The sequence below is a fragment of the Castor canadensis genome, chromosome X (assembly GCF_047511655.1).
Source record: "Castor canadensis chromosome X, mCasCan1.hap1v2, whole genome shotgun sequence".
Lineage (NCBI taxonomy): Eukaryota > Metazoa > Chordata > Mammalia > Rodentia > Castoridae > Castor > Castor canadensis.
Window position 1 is genome coordinate 40,003,715 of NC_133405.1, and position 15,166 is coordinate 40,018,880.

Consider the following 15,166-nt stretch of genomic DNA (forward strand, 5'->3'; position numbering starts at 1 on the left):
CAAATTCTGTAAAATTGTAAATTACAAAATCAACAACATAAATATCAGTAGTATTGCTATACTCTGATAACAATTGCCTGAAAAAGAAATCAGGAAAGTAATCCCATTTTCAACAGCTACAAAAATATAAAAAGGCACAGCAGATAGAGAATAAAAGGGAACTCCTTTAATCTGATGAAAAGCATTGTACAAAACATACAACTCAATAAACATCATTCCAGGGCCTTGTGCATGCACTCTACCACTGAAGTCACATTCCCAGCCCACAAACATCATTCTTAATGTTGAAATATTGAGCACCTTTACACTCAGTAAAAAGAAAAAGAAGTCCTCCATCTCCACTTTCATTGAACACTATTTTTCAAGTCCTGTCAGTACAATAAAGCAAGAGAAATAAATTAAAGCTTTAAAGTAGGGAAAGGAAAAAATGAATCTGTCACTATTCATAAGAGACATTACTGGACAGGTAGAAAATGCCAATGAATTTGTTAACAATCTCTTGGAAATGATAAGTGAATTTAGCCAGATAGCTGAGTACAGAACAAATACTCAAGAATAAAATGTATTTCTTTTTAAATATAAGTAACAAACAAGTGGAAGCAAACTTTTAAAAAACAGTACTGCTGGCAGGGTGGCTCAAGTGGTAGAGTATCTGCCTAGCAAGCATGAGAACCTGAGTTCAAACCCCAGTACCACCAAAAAAAGGAAACAAAATTAAAAATAGCACTACTTACAATAGCATTCTGGAAAATCAAATGCCTAGAGATAAAGCTAACAAACCTATATAAGAAGTATAAATTGGAAATAATAAAAAAAATAGCACAATTAAAGAAGAGGTAAGTAAACAGTGGAATATTAGTATTCACATACACATATACATGGATTGGAAGTTATTGCTAAGACTTCAGTTGTTACTTAACTGGTTTATAGATTCAACATATTTCTGCTTCTTTTTTAAAATAGCCATACATTTTTCTTGGAGATTAACAAGACAATTTGAGTTTTATATGAAAATATAAAAGTATTAGACTAGTTTGGACAATGTTAAAGAAGAATAAAGCTGAAGGGCTCATTTATTAAATATTGAGACTTAGTACTGAATGATTTCCAGATGCACTAGATATATTCAGATTTGGATATGTGGCAAGTATTTTCTTGAAAATGGATAAAATTGAGCTCATCAAGTCAAAATAAAAACAGATAGTATTTGTTGCCAAAGATAAAATTTGAGCTTTCATTTGAATACTAGAATTTTGGAAAACTTTTATCTATGCCTGGGAACTTGAAACCTTCCCAATATTTTAAGACTTTTCTGTTTGATAGTTGTGAAGATTATTGTTAGATATGATTTTTGATATTATAAAATAAAATGTATCAGTATTTGGGGAAATATACATTACTCAGCAAACCAAAATTTTCCCAATGACTTATACTTTATATTATAAAATTAAGGATGAGTAAAATAGCCATTTGAAATATAAGAAAGACTAGTAGATTTTAATGTAACTGTATATAAAAATTTCTGTGATATGATTTCAGATTCTATATTGCAACTAAATTTAAGGAACTATCACTTGCTGTTTTAGTGCTATATCAGAGGATAACCACAATAATCTGAAGTCATTATTAAAATACTTCCCTGTATTGAAGTTACCTCTCTGTATGAGAATGTGCATTTATTTTCACATAATTCAACCAAAGCAGTACATTTCAATAAGCTAGATACTGATGCAAATATAAGAACCTAACTGTCTTTTATTAAGCCAGAATAATACAAAAGATCAATGAAAAAAGGGTTGGTTCCTTGAAAAGATAAGTGAGATTATAACCATTAGCCAAACCAAAAGAAAGAGAAGATCAAAATTAATAAAGTTAGAGATGAGAAAAGGGGCTATCACAACAGACAGCAATGAAATTCAGATAATCATTAAGGAATATTTTGAAAACTTTTATTAAAAAAACATTTGGAAAATCTAGAAGAAATTTCTAGACACATATGATCTGCCCAAACTGAACCTAGAATATATAACAACCCAAACAGATCTATAACAAACAATGAGAATGAAGTAGTAATGAAGTGTCTCCAAAGAAAAAGCCCAGGATCAAATGGGTTCACTGGTGAATGCCACCAGACCTTTAAAGAACTAATACCAATGCTCCTCAAACTATTGCATGAGATAGAAAGGAAAGGAATGATATCAAACTCATTCTATGAAGCAGTGTTACCTCAACACCAAAACTGGACAAGCACACAACAAAAAGAGAAAGTTGTGGACCAATTTCCCTCAAGAACATAGATACAAAAATTCTCAATAAAATACATGCGAACTAAATTCAACAACACTTTAAAAAGACATATACCATGATCAAGTTGGCTTCCTTCCAGGAATTCAAGGATGGTTCAATGCATGCAAATCAATAAATGTAATACAGCATACAAATAGAATCAGGGACAAAAGTGACATGATCATCTCAAAAGATATAGAAAAAGTCTTCAATGAAATTCAACATCCCTTCAGGATAAAAGCTCTGAAGATACTAGAAGGATCATATTTCAACATGATAAAGACTATATATAAAAAAAGTTAGAAAGAATAAAAAACCCCTTAAAATAAAAGAAGGCTGTATATGACAAAACTATAGCAAAAGTTATACTAAGTAAGGGAGAGCTCAAAGCATTTCCTCTCAAATCAGGAAGAGATAAAGAAGTTGATTCCACTTTTTTGTCGGCATGTGTGTTTACTGGGGTTTGAACTCACAGCCTCACACTTTGTAGGAAATCTCTCTACCACTTCAGCCATGCCCCCAGTACTTTTTGCTTTAGTTTGTTTTTTTTAGGCAGAGTTTCACACGTTTGTCTTTGGCTAACCTAAGACTATGATCCTTCTACATCCATTACAGGTGTGCACTACCACATCCAGCCACTATCTCCACTTTTATTCAATATAGTACTTGAGCTCCTAGCCAGGTCAATATAGCAAGAGAAAGAAATAAAAGGGATACAACTAGGAAAGGAAGAAGTCAAATTATCCCTATTTTCAGATTGTATGATACTTTAGCTGAAAGACCCTAAAGATTGCACCAGAAAATTTGTAGATCTGGTAAATGCTTTCAACAAAGTAGCAGGATAAAAAATCAACATACACAAATCAGTAGCTTTTTTGTATACCAATAATAAGGATGCTGAGAAAGAAATCAGGAAACAAATCCCATTCTCAATAGCCTCAAAAAATATACCTATGCATAAACTTAACCAAATATGATAAAGATTTCTTACAATGAAAACTTAAATGTACCAAAGAATGAAATTGTAGGAGACATTAGAAGATGGAAGAAGCTCCCATGTTTACGGATGGGCAGAATTAATATTGTGAAAATTGCTATACTGTAAACATGGGTGTACAGATATCTCTATTTCATGTCACCCCAGTCAGATTGGCTATCATTAAGAAAACAAAGAACAAAAATCAATGTGAGGATTCAGGGAAAAAAGAAACCTTAAACACTGTTGATGGGAATGTATACTACTGTAGCCACTATGGAAATCAATGGTAGTTACTCAAAAACTTAAATATACCTACCACATGATCTTGCTATAACACACTTGGGCATATATCTGAAGGAATATATGTCAACATACAATAGAGATATCTGTACACCCATGTTTATAGTAGCACTATTCACAACAGCCAAGTTATAGAATCATAAACAGGGAAAAATTATGTCATTTGTAAAAAAATAAAAGTAATGGAACTGGAGAACATCAGGTTAAATGAATTAAGCCAGACTCAAAAGGACTAATACCACATTTATTGTTTCATATGCAGAATCTAGATTAAAAAAAAAAGACATGGAAGTAGAACAGATACTATTTTTGGAAGGGACCAGCAGCAGGGACAAGAGAAGGTGATTATGCGGTGAATAAGTACATTGTGTACATGTATGAAAATGTCACAATTAAATCCATTATTTTGTACAATTTATATAGTTAATAAAATAAGTTGTTTATTTATCATCCTCATATAATCACTGACAAAGGTTTTTAAAAATATTATGCAATAATTATAGATTATAGATTTGTCTATCTGTCCTTGTGGTTCTGTCCTTTTTTTCCTTTTAAATATTGAGGCCATATTATTATGTATTTACAAATTAATTCTATTTTCCAGAAGAGGTAAATCTTTTATCATTGTGATGTAGCCTTCTTTCTACAAAATAACTTTTGACAAAAAGTCAATTTTGACAAATATTAGAATAGATACATAATGCATAATATTTCTATTGGTAAATGGGTGAAGGTTTTTTTTTAGCCTTTTTTCTTTCATTTTTCTTTTTGTTTTATATATGCTTTATGTAACACAGGATTGTATATTTTTTTCAAATTCTGACAGCCTTGGAATATTTAGTTCAGTAATAACTAATATAATTAAGGATATATTTGGCTTTAATTCTGCCATTTGACATGTGTTTTATATTTCCCATCTGATCCATGTTTTTTCTCTACCTTTATTTTTTGGCAGTACTATGGTTTGAACTCAAGGCCTTGTACTCTTCTCTATATTTAATATCTCCTTTTGTGTTGGTTTTATTTTCCTATAATATTCTGCAAATTTGGAAGTTAAACATTTCTCTTCTGCTTGATTACAGGTTTCCCTTAATGTTTAAGTTGTACTTTATTCATCAATGTTTAATAATAATATCATTTTTTCTCTTTCACTTGAACAATGAAAGAAGCTTATTTCTGATACTTTTTATTGCCTATTATATGATGTTTTTAATGCATTTTAGTTCCATCAGTATTTTGAGACCCAGATGCCATTATTATTGGTGTTTTCTATGGCCAATATTTATTTATACTGAACCACACACTTACCAATTTCAGTGCTTTTAATTACTTCCTGCATTTCTAACCTTCCATCTATGGCCTTCCCTCTTGCTTTAAGAATTCCCAATAAATACTTTTTAAAGTAGGAGTCTGTTTTTGGCATGTTCTCTTAGATTTTGTTTGCTTGTTTCGATGTGTTTGGGTTTCTGAGGCAGACTCCCTCTATAAGCCTAGGCTGGCCTCTGCCTCCTAGTACTGGGATTTCTGGCATGTGTCACCATGCCCAATGCTCATTCTGTCAGTTTTTGCTTGTCTAATAATGTCTTTATTTCACTTTGAGTTTTGAGGCATAATTTTACTGTGTAATTCTAGCTTAACATTCTTTTGTATCAGTACATGTGGCTTTTGTTGTTGCTATTGAGAAAACATATCATTGATCTGCTGAAATTCATCTCATTTTTTTCCTCTAAGGCCAATAATAATTTTTCTCTTTTATTCTTTAAAATTATTTGCGGTTCTACATGTTGATTGCTTTTTATTCATTCTACTTGAGACTTGGTGAGCTTTTTAAAAGTGGGAATTAACGCTTTTCATCAATTCTAAAAGCCACTAATTCTTTGAATATTGGTTTTCTGCCTTTCTTCTATGCTTATAGAACCCTTTTAATTTTATACTGTGTCTACTCTCCTCAGTACTCTCTTCTTTCTTCTCTTACTCCAATTTTCTATGTTTCATTCATTACAATTTCTTTTTATGAATATCTTTTGCCATGTCTAATCTACCACTGAATTCTTAGCTTCTTTGTCTTATGTTTGAGTTCTTCATTTTCTAGTTCTTTCTTGAATCTTTTTTTTTTTTTTCATTTTTCTTTTATTATTCATATGTGCATACAAGGCTTGGTTTATTTCTCCCCCCTGCCCCCACCCCCTCCCTTACCACCCACTCCACCCCCTCCCGCTCCCCCCCTCAATACCCAGCAGAAACTATTTTGCCCTTATCTCTAATTTTGTTGTAGAGAGAGTATAAGCAATAATAGGAAGGAACAAGGGGTTTTGCTGGTTGAGATAAGGATAGCTATACAGGGCATTGACTCACATTGATTTCCTGTGCGTGGGTGTTACCTTCTAGGTTAATTCTTTTTAATCTAACCTTTTCTCTAGTTCCTGGTCCCCTTTTCCTATTGGCCTCAGTTGCTTTAAGGTATCTGCTTTAGTTTCTCTGCATTAAGGGCAACAAATGCTAGCTAGTTTTTTAGGTGTCTTACCTATCCTCACCCCTCCCTTGTGCGCTCTCGCTTTTATCATGTGCTCATAGTCCAATCCCCTTGTTGTGTTTGCCCTTGATCTAATGTCCACATATGAGGGAGAACATACGATTTTTGGTCTTTTGAGCCAGGCTAACCTCACTCAGAATGATGTTCTCCCGGTATCTATACACAATGGAATTTTATGCAGCCATGAAGAAGAACGAAATGTTATCATTCGCTGGTAAATGGATGGAATTGGAGAACATCATTCTTTCTTGAATCTTAATGTCACTTATTATAGTTTCTAGTTTCTTGCTGAAATATTTAAGTTCAGCTTGTAATTACCATGTTCATATTACAAATGGTTGGGCAGAATCTATGCCTGACAATTCAACTATTTGAAGTACATGTAAGCTCATTTCTATTATCTTTTATTGTCTCATATCTGGATCATATATTGTTTCTTTTACATCTGCTTATTATTGTATTGCAGCTGGGTTTGAAAACTGTTGCAAGAAGTAATTTGAAGCCTAGAATGATTATTTTTTTGCATATGCCAAAAAAAAAGGGAATATGAGCAATATGAAATCACCTTAATCAAAGGCTCAAGACTTTTTTGGTTACATAGATGACTTGAACCAAGGTTGATGTCATGGGTGGTTTAATTTGGTCATTCTTATTCCTAGAGTATAAGTCTTTGGGATCACAAAACTAAGTGTAGGTTGTTTGACTCTTGCCAAACTCTATTACTACTTTGGTCCACCTTTTCTTGTGACACTGTGACATGATCTTCTCAGTCTACTAGTGATGTCTTCAGGATTACAACTGTGCATGGCAAAAGTGAACCAAAAGTCATGGTCATTTTTCCTTAATTTCAGTTTTTCTTTTAATCTTGGGCACATAAACCCTCAGTTTTATTAGATTTTCAATGATTTTGGTATTTATACATATTTGTAGTTGCCCTCAATCCAAGTCATTGCAAATTATTTCCGTCTATCCTTATTGCAAACTGATGTCCTTAGTCCTCTAATTTCATTTATCTGTGTATTTCCTTTTTAGGCACCACAAGAACTGGCATTGTTTTAAATGGATTCTTTAGGGTAAAGGGTTAAAATTTATGAACCTTTAATTTGTAAGTCAAATTATATCTATAGATCGATTTATTTTGGAGAGAAATTTCATGGCTTCTTATCCAAAAGTGTCTATCTTGTGTACTGACAGAATGATCTATAATAGAACAATCTTAAAACTTAAGTAAATTTATTTAATCAATAATCCCAGAAATAAATCTTTAGAAGATATCATTGAAGACTATTGGGATGTCTTGCTCTTGCTAGAAACTTTACCTGAATATTTTATAGAAACCTGTTTGAAGAGAAATCATTTAATAGAACACAATGTAAGCTCAACTGGCAGGGAAAACAGAGAGTTTTGTAGAAGCCCCAAATTACAATTATGTAAAACTTTTAATTTTAGTATTAGCATTGTTCAAACATTTGTAAATATCTTAAATATAAGCAAACATGATGATTATTTCTCTTTAAATTCTCCTATATTCTTAAAAAAACCAATAGCCTTCTTCACTTTTTGTATAAGCAGAAGTCAAGAAGACAAACTGATGAGACATAGTAGATTTTAGATTTATGGCTGCATAAATTTAGATATGTTTATTTTATGGAGATTCATTATTGATTTTTTCCATTCTAAAAGATATGGAATTATAATAAAAATCTTGAGGTTAAAGTTCTTAGATGCATCTTTTCCAAGATTTAAATGTATAATTTAAAATTTTAGACTTCAATGTATAGCTTTGTAATCTTCAAAGCATTTTTAATATTGCCAAGGTTTTGTATCTGTGTTGCTGAATTCTTTGGTATATTAGTGCAAAAACTAATTTAGTAGCATAAATAGAAACTTTACATTTATATATATGCATATATTCTTATAAATTACATCACTTTCATTATTGTTAACCTAAATATCAGATAAATAGGTTAAGAATAATTACTAAATTGAATCCCGATTAAACGCAAATGTTACCAGTCGACGTCTGTACGTTGTTCACAGTACATAATCCGAAGGTATTGAGCATAGCCGCTGCAATTCTAATGGCCAAGTTTATTTACCTATTGAAATTGCCCAAACGATAGCAATCTTCATGATGGCCTTAGTCCGCGAATTGAAACGGCTATGCTCAATAGGATTACGTATTGCTACATACCGATCCAGCGATATAGCGCAGAGGTGCATGATGGACGCCGTAGAAAATAAAACATCTAAAGAAATCCAGACGGGGCACAAATACCTAGGTAGTGGCCAGACATAATCTGAAAGAGAACAGAGATAAGACAAAAATATATGTTATCCAAGGATTATACTGTCTACACTTTTAAATTTTAGTCTACTTATTTTTCCTCTCAATCTAAGCTTTTCATAGAAATTGAAATTTCAGAATAATTATTTCTCATAGTAATGATGATAACTTCAGGTGCTATAATTTTTTATTGAGGTAAACTTCATAATACATGAAATTATTTAAAAGTGTACAATCCCATGGCATTTAGTACATTCACAATATGTTACAAACATCACCTCTCTTTACTTCTGAAACATTTCATCACTCACAAGGAGACCACTATCTGATTAAGTGGTTGCCCTCATTCTTCCCTCCCCCAACCCTGGGCAACCTCTAATCTGCTTTCTGTCTTTGTGGATTTACCTAATTTGGCTATTTCACCTTTCATCTGTGGTTTCTTTCACTTAGCAAAATGTTTTTGAGGTTTATTCCATCTCTTTGCATATGTCAGTACTTCATTCCTTTTCTTTTATAGACTGTTTATTGTTGTGGATAAAAGTACAGCTAGTTTTCATGTATTGATCTTGTATCCTGCAACTTTGCTGAATTAATTTATTATATCTATTTTTTATGTTATGGAATCTTTGGGATTTTTCCATATATAAAATCATGTCATCTGGGAATAAAGATAATTTTATTACTTTTTCAATTTTCCTCTTTCTTTTCCTTTTTTTGTCTAATTGGTCTAGATAGATTTTTTTCAATTATAATGTCAAATAGCAGTAAAGAAAGTGGACATCTTTTTTTCCTAATCTTATAGGGAAATATCTTGGTTTTTCTTTTTCATTTTACTGTTGAGTGTGACATTCGATTTTTCATAAGTACCTTTGATCACTGTCAAGGAAGTTCCCTTTATTCCTAGTTTGTTAAGCCTTTTTATGTTAGAAAAGAGTGATGGATTTTTTTTGTCAAATACTTTTTTTTGCACCAATTGAGATGATCATATGGTTTGCTTACATTTGTTATATGAATGTGATGTATTACTTTCATTGATTTTTGTACATTGAACCACTCTTGCATTCCTTGGATAATTATCAATTGCTCATGATGCATAATATGGTGCTGAATTTAGTTTACTGAAATATCTAGCATCTATATTCATAAATGGTTTTGGTTTATAGTTTTCCTGTCATAACTTTATATAGCTTTAATATTAAGATCAGGCTGATCTTATAGAATGTAGTTTTAGAAAGATTGTTGTTAATTCTTCTTTAACAATTTGGTAAAATTCATTAGTGAAGCCATTTGTTCTTGTGATTTCTGTGTTTGGGATTTTTGATTATTGATTGAATGTCTTTACTTGTTATAGGTCTCTTCAGATTCTTTATTTCTTTTTGAGTCACTTTTGAGTTTGTGTGTTTCTAGGACTTTGTCCATTTCATCATGGTTATCTAATTTGTTGGAGTGTAACTGCTTATTGTACTATTTTCCAATCTTTTTCAGTTCTGTCAGGTCAACAGAAATGCCCCTACTTTGATTTCTCATTTTGGAAATTTGTGTCTTTTCTTTTTTCTTAGTCATTTTTATTAAAAGGTATGTCAATTTTTCAAAGAATCAGCTTTTGGTTTTCTTAACTGTTTACTTTCCTTATTCTCTATTTTGTTTTTCATTAGCATTTTGGTTCTTTTGCTAGTTGGGTTAAGCTTGCTCTCTACTTTCTTAAGGTAGAAAGTTAGGATATTATTGGGGATATGCTACCACTGAGTCACACCTTCAGCCTTTAAGTTTCCTATTGACAGCATGTAGTTGGATCATGTATTTTTAACTCATTTTGCTAGTCTCTGCCTTTGAATTAGAGTTTAATAATTACCGTTAAGAAAGGACTTATTCCTACCACTTCCTATGTAATATATGCTGTAATTTCCTCCATTGCTACTTTCATTTGTGATTATTTTTTATAGGATATTGTCTGATTCCCTAATTGTTTTTTCTGTATATTAGTTTTATTTTTTTATAGTGATCAACCTGGAGATTACAATTAACATATTTTCTTTATGATAATCAAGTTCTAATTATTCATACTTACTTTTAATTGTATACAAAATTTTTGCTTATTTATGTCTTCCTTCGATTTAATGTTGTTACTATCACAAATTACATCTTTGTGCTTATTGATATAGATTTATAATTATTGTTTTAAGCATTTGCCTTTTCAGACAAATAAGAAAACAAAAGAAGAGCTCCAAACCAACAGTGCAGTTCTATTGGATTTTACTTTTGCCTTTGTGGGTACTTTGTTCTTCATTTCTTGGTATTCCTTCAAGGTACTGTTTTTTTCCTTCCTTTCATTTCATCTTGAAGGTTTCCTATTAGCATTTCTTTTAGACTAGGTCCAGTACTATGAGCTCCCTCAGTTTTTGTTAACCAGGAAATGTTTTACTTTCTCCCTTTTGAAGGATACTATTATCAGAGAATTGTTTGGCAGAGGGTTTTTTTTTTTCCCTTTAGCCCCCCCTTTTTTTTTTCTTTTTCTGTGTCACTTGGGTTTGTAGCTGGGATTTCCTGCTTGCTAGACAGGTGCTCCACTTGAGCCATGTTCCTAGCCCTTGTTTCAGCACTTTAAATAATTCATTATATTTCCTTCTGCCCTCTATCATTTCTGAATAGAAATTCATTATCTTTAACATTGTTAAAGATCTTATGTATATGATGAGATGTTTGTCTCTTTCAGCTTTCAGGATTCTCTCTTTGTCTTTGAACAGTATGGTCACAATGTGTCTTTTCTTCGGTTTTGGTTATTGAACCAAAGACAGCATGCAGTCTACTGCTGAGCTACACCCCTAGGCTCACAATGTGAACTTTGATTTTGAGCTTCTTGAATGTGTAGATTCATGTTTTTCCTCAAAGTTAGAAAGTTGTTGCCATTTTATAATACATATACATATGTATTATAAAATGGCATATAAAATATATATATTATATATATATATATACATATATGTATATATAATATACATTTATACTCATTCTGATCCTTTTTGTTTCTGTTCTTCTAGGAATCCCATTTTGCATGTGTTGAACACTTGATATTATCTCACAGATCTCTTAAGTACTGTTTAATTTTCTTCAACTTTTTTCTTCTTTCTGCTCCTCAGACTTCATGATCTTAACTATTCTCTCTTCATGTTCTCTGCCTTTTTTTTTTTCTTCTCTGGTCAATTGAGCTGTTGAAGCTCTCAGTGAACTTTTTTATTTTGGTTACTGTACTTTTCAGCTCCCAAATTTTTATTTTGTTCCTTTTTCATAATTCCAAACTTTTAATGATATTCTCTATTCATTGCAATATCATTGCTTATGTTTCCTGTAGTTCTTTGTTCATGGTTTCTTTTAGGAGTTTGAACATATTTGGATAGTTGATTTAAAGTATTTGGTAAGTCCATATATGTACTTGTTATGATCAGTTTCTATTACTTTGTTTCCTATAAATGTGCTATATTTCCTAGTTACTTTTCATGCCTCTTAAATTTGGCAAAACTTGCATATTTTGAATATTATAGTGAAGCAACTTATAAATCATACTTTCTAGGGTGATTTGCTACTTGTGGGTTGTTTTGTCTGCCTATTTAGTGACTTTTCTAAACTATTTTGTAAAGTCTATTTTCTTTTTGTTGTGTAGCCACTGAAATCAGCAATTAGTAGACATCTAGTGGTTTTTGTTTTGTTTTGTTTGTTTTTTGGGGAATAAGCTGGCCTTGAACTGAGATCCTCCACCCTTGGCCTCCTGGGTGCTGGGATTATAGGTGTATAAAAACACACTTGGTTGTCATCTTGTGTTTTGACAGAATTTCTAAAATACTTATAGGCAAAAAAGAAGGAATAAATATTTTCTGGACTTTTCAGATTGATTCTATTTGAGGCCCTCTTTCAATGCTTGGTTAGGTTGCATAGAGGCCCAGAGTCTGATGACTAGCCCTACCTCAGTTGAAAGAACTGTGTCTTCTGGGTCTTTTTCTAAGTATTCTTAAAGACCTTGGACATTTTCTATGGCTTTTTCCATTCTATGACGTATGCATGTGCTTTTCAAATAGTCTTATTTCCCAATGTATCTCTTCCTAACCTCTTCTTTTCCAGGCTATTCACTCTGTCCCTTTTAGGGAGGCAGCAGTGGTATCTAAAAGACAAGCACATTTCTTTCAGAAAGTCTGTACTGCTCCCTCAGATGATAACTTTCAGTGGGAGTGGAGGCTTTAATCCTTAAATCAGCTGTTGACCTGGGGTTTGAGGTATGTTAGCAGGTAACTTACATTCTACAAAGCTCTATTACTTTAGGCAGTTGTCTCTTTCTTCATCAAGCATTCCATTGTTGGCTGGATTTCCGAATTTTATAAAAGTTTATCCTGACAGTTGTTTCCAGGTCGTTTGTTGCTCTTGTGGAAGGACAGAACACTGAAATTCCTTCTCTTACAAATTATCTTATATTGCACAATCATTATTTAATTTACCCTCCTTGCTTCATCTCCTTAATATGTGTCAAACACTTTGTTAGATACTAGAAATAAAGGTTAATAAATGTTAGAAACTTTTGTTCCTATTTCCTCCAGTTATCAACTGAATTCTTGCTACCATTTTGATGAGGGCCTCAAGTTATGTTTCTGCAAGGTGTGTATGTATATGTAGGAATAAGTTACTTTTTTGTGTTTCTTCTCACAGTGAAAAAATTTTAAAATATAACTTAAACATTGTGAATGCAAACTATTAAGATGGTGGATTTGGTTACTTTGCTCCAAAGGGTGTTAGTGTTCTTGGTTTCTAGGCTACCATGTGGTGAGTGGTTAGATGATAGCCACAATTTCTGTCTCGTGGGCTGCAGCTCAAGAATCACTTTAATACACATATCATTTCTTAGGTTCCTTAAAGGATGGACCAGGCAAGTATGGTTTAGAGGTTAGGTAGAGATTTAAACAAAGTTTATAGTTTCTCAGAGAAGAATTTTTGGCTCTCATTCTGTGTCTAAACTCTTGCTTAGGTACTCCCTCATCTTTCAGTTTTGAGATTTCCTCAAATGTTTTCCTCAGGTTATTTAGGCCACAAAAATGAAGACAGTTTATTAGAGTTTTACTACTTCTCATGACAAAAACTTTCTTTCTCTTAGATTATGTGATCAATGTTGGAAAATCAACCAATGCTGTTACTTTATTCCAAGTATTCAGATCTTCATGATTTCTGTCTTGGTCTTCAGTACCTTCAGGTAGCTTTTTTTTTAATGTTCTCCTCAGACTTCACAGCTTTTATCTGCTGAAAAGTGCTCCTGTAGAAGCTTATCTGGCTATACCAGAAGTAAAACTACAAAACATGAGAATTTAATCAGTGCAACCGAGAAAAGAAAGACATCACCAGAAATTCTTCAGACATAGAGTGTTTATGAATGTTCATTATTGTTCATCATTTTCTTGTAAGTTCCTGAGATGGTATTCACTATAAAAGTTGATTGCGTTGATGATTTTAGCTTTCTACTTGATGTGTTTCACTTATAGAATTGCATTCTCAATTGTGCTTTGTATGCACAAATATCTCCTGATTGCCATTATGTTTCCACACCTCAAGTTCCATTGGGTGACTAAATATTATCTTTTTTTTTACTATTCAATACATACTGCTAGGGACAATGGGTGAATTTATGCAATCAATGAATATGTGAAAAGTTTGGAGGGAGTTGCACAGCAAAGAGGCTGTAGAACTTTTTTCAGAGGAAAAGTTAATTCATAGTTGAATTCATAGCAAAGTTGCCTCTTATTTTCAGAGACAAAGATGTGTAGAGTTTCATAAAACATTATCATATCATTAATTCATTTACACATGCAAAAATTATGTATTTTTAAAAACTCTAGAAATCACAGCCATCCCCACCAACATTAGAAAAAGTCAAAGATTGGATAAAACACTCTAATTTTACAGTTCCTTAGTTTAAAGAAATATAAAAGGCTTTTTTGCAGTGTTGAGGATCAAACTCAGGGCCTTGTTCATGCTGTGCAAGTACTCTACCACTGAGCTGCATTTCCAGCCCGCTATTAATATTATTATTATTTTATTAATTTTTACTAAGATGTGAATGTGAGTAACTTGTGTAGAGCTTTGGAAAATGAGGTATAAAATTCTCTCTTATCTATTGTTGATATGACCATAGGCCTAGAAAACCTGAGACTCTTCTAAAAACATTACTGGATTTAGTAAGAAGAAATTATAGTTTGGCTAGATACAAGATAAATATAAAATAATCTAGAGTATTAAATAGTTTAGGAACAATTGCTAGAAATGGAAAAAAAGAGAAATAGTCCATTTGTAACAGTGACAGAATTTATTAAAAATCTTCTTAAAACCTTAACAAGATAAGCATATGATCTATGTTTTTAATTTTTATTTTTTAAATAACCATCTAATCTTATGAAAAAACACAAATCTACATTTAAACAAATAGAAAGTCATACTATATTCTTTGAATGGGAATACTTAAGATGCAAATGTACTATGATACCAAATATGCATGAAAAGATAACACCAATCATAGACAGATTCTTCTGGTAAATAGATGTTGTAATTATGCCCATGTATTTCACAAGCCAATCCTAAACTTGTCTGGTCTTATTCTAATAAGGGAGAAATTTATGAGAATAAGTCAATATATGCACAAAAATGTTTGTATAATTCAACATGATTCATAATGAAATAAATTTCTACAATATAAGATTAGATGCTAACTTCCTTAATCTTCTAAAGAATATCTAGCAAATATATATAACAT

General features: G+C 32.0%; 1 protein-coding gene across 1 annotated transcript in view; it reads right to left on the reverse strand.

Annotated features, from left to right (window-relative positions):
* Window positions 1-15,166, reverse strand: part of Htr2c (5-hydroxytryptamine receptor 2C) — a 245,657-nt gene that overhangs the window by 26,689 nt on the left and 203,802 nt on the right. Inside the window, exon 5 of the mRNA XM_074062713.1 lies at window positions 8,198-8,398. Coding sequence (XP_073918814.1) covers window positions 8,198-8,398 — 201 coding nt within the window. The remainder of the gene's footprint in view (window positions 1-8,197; window positions 8,399-15,166) is intronic.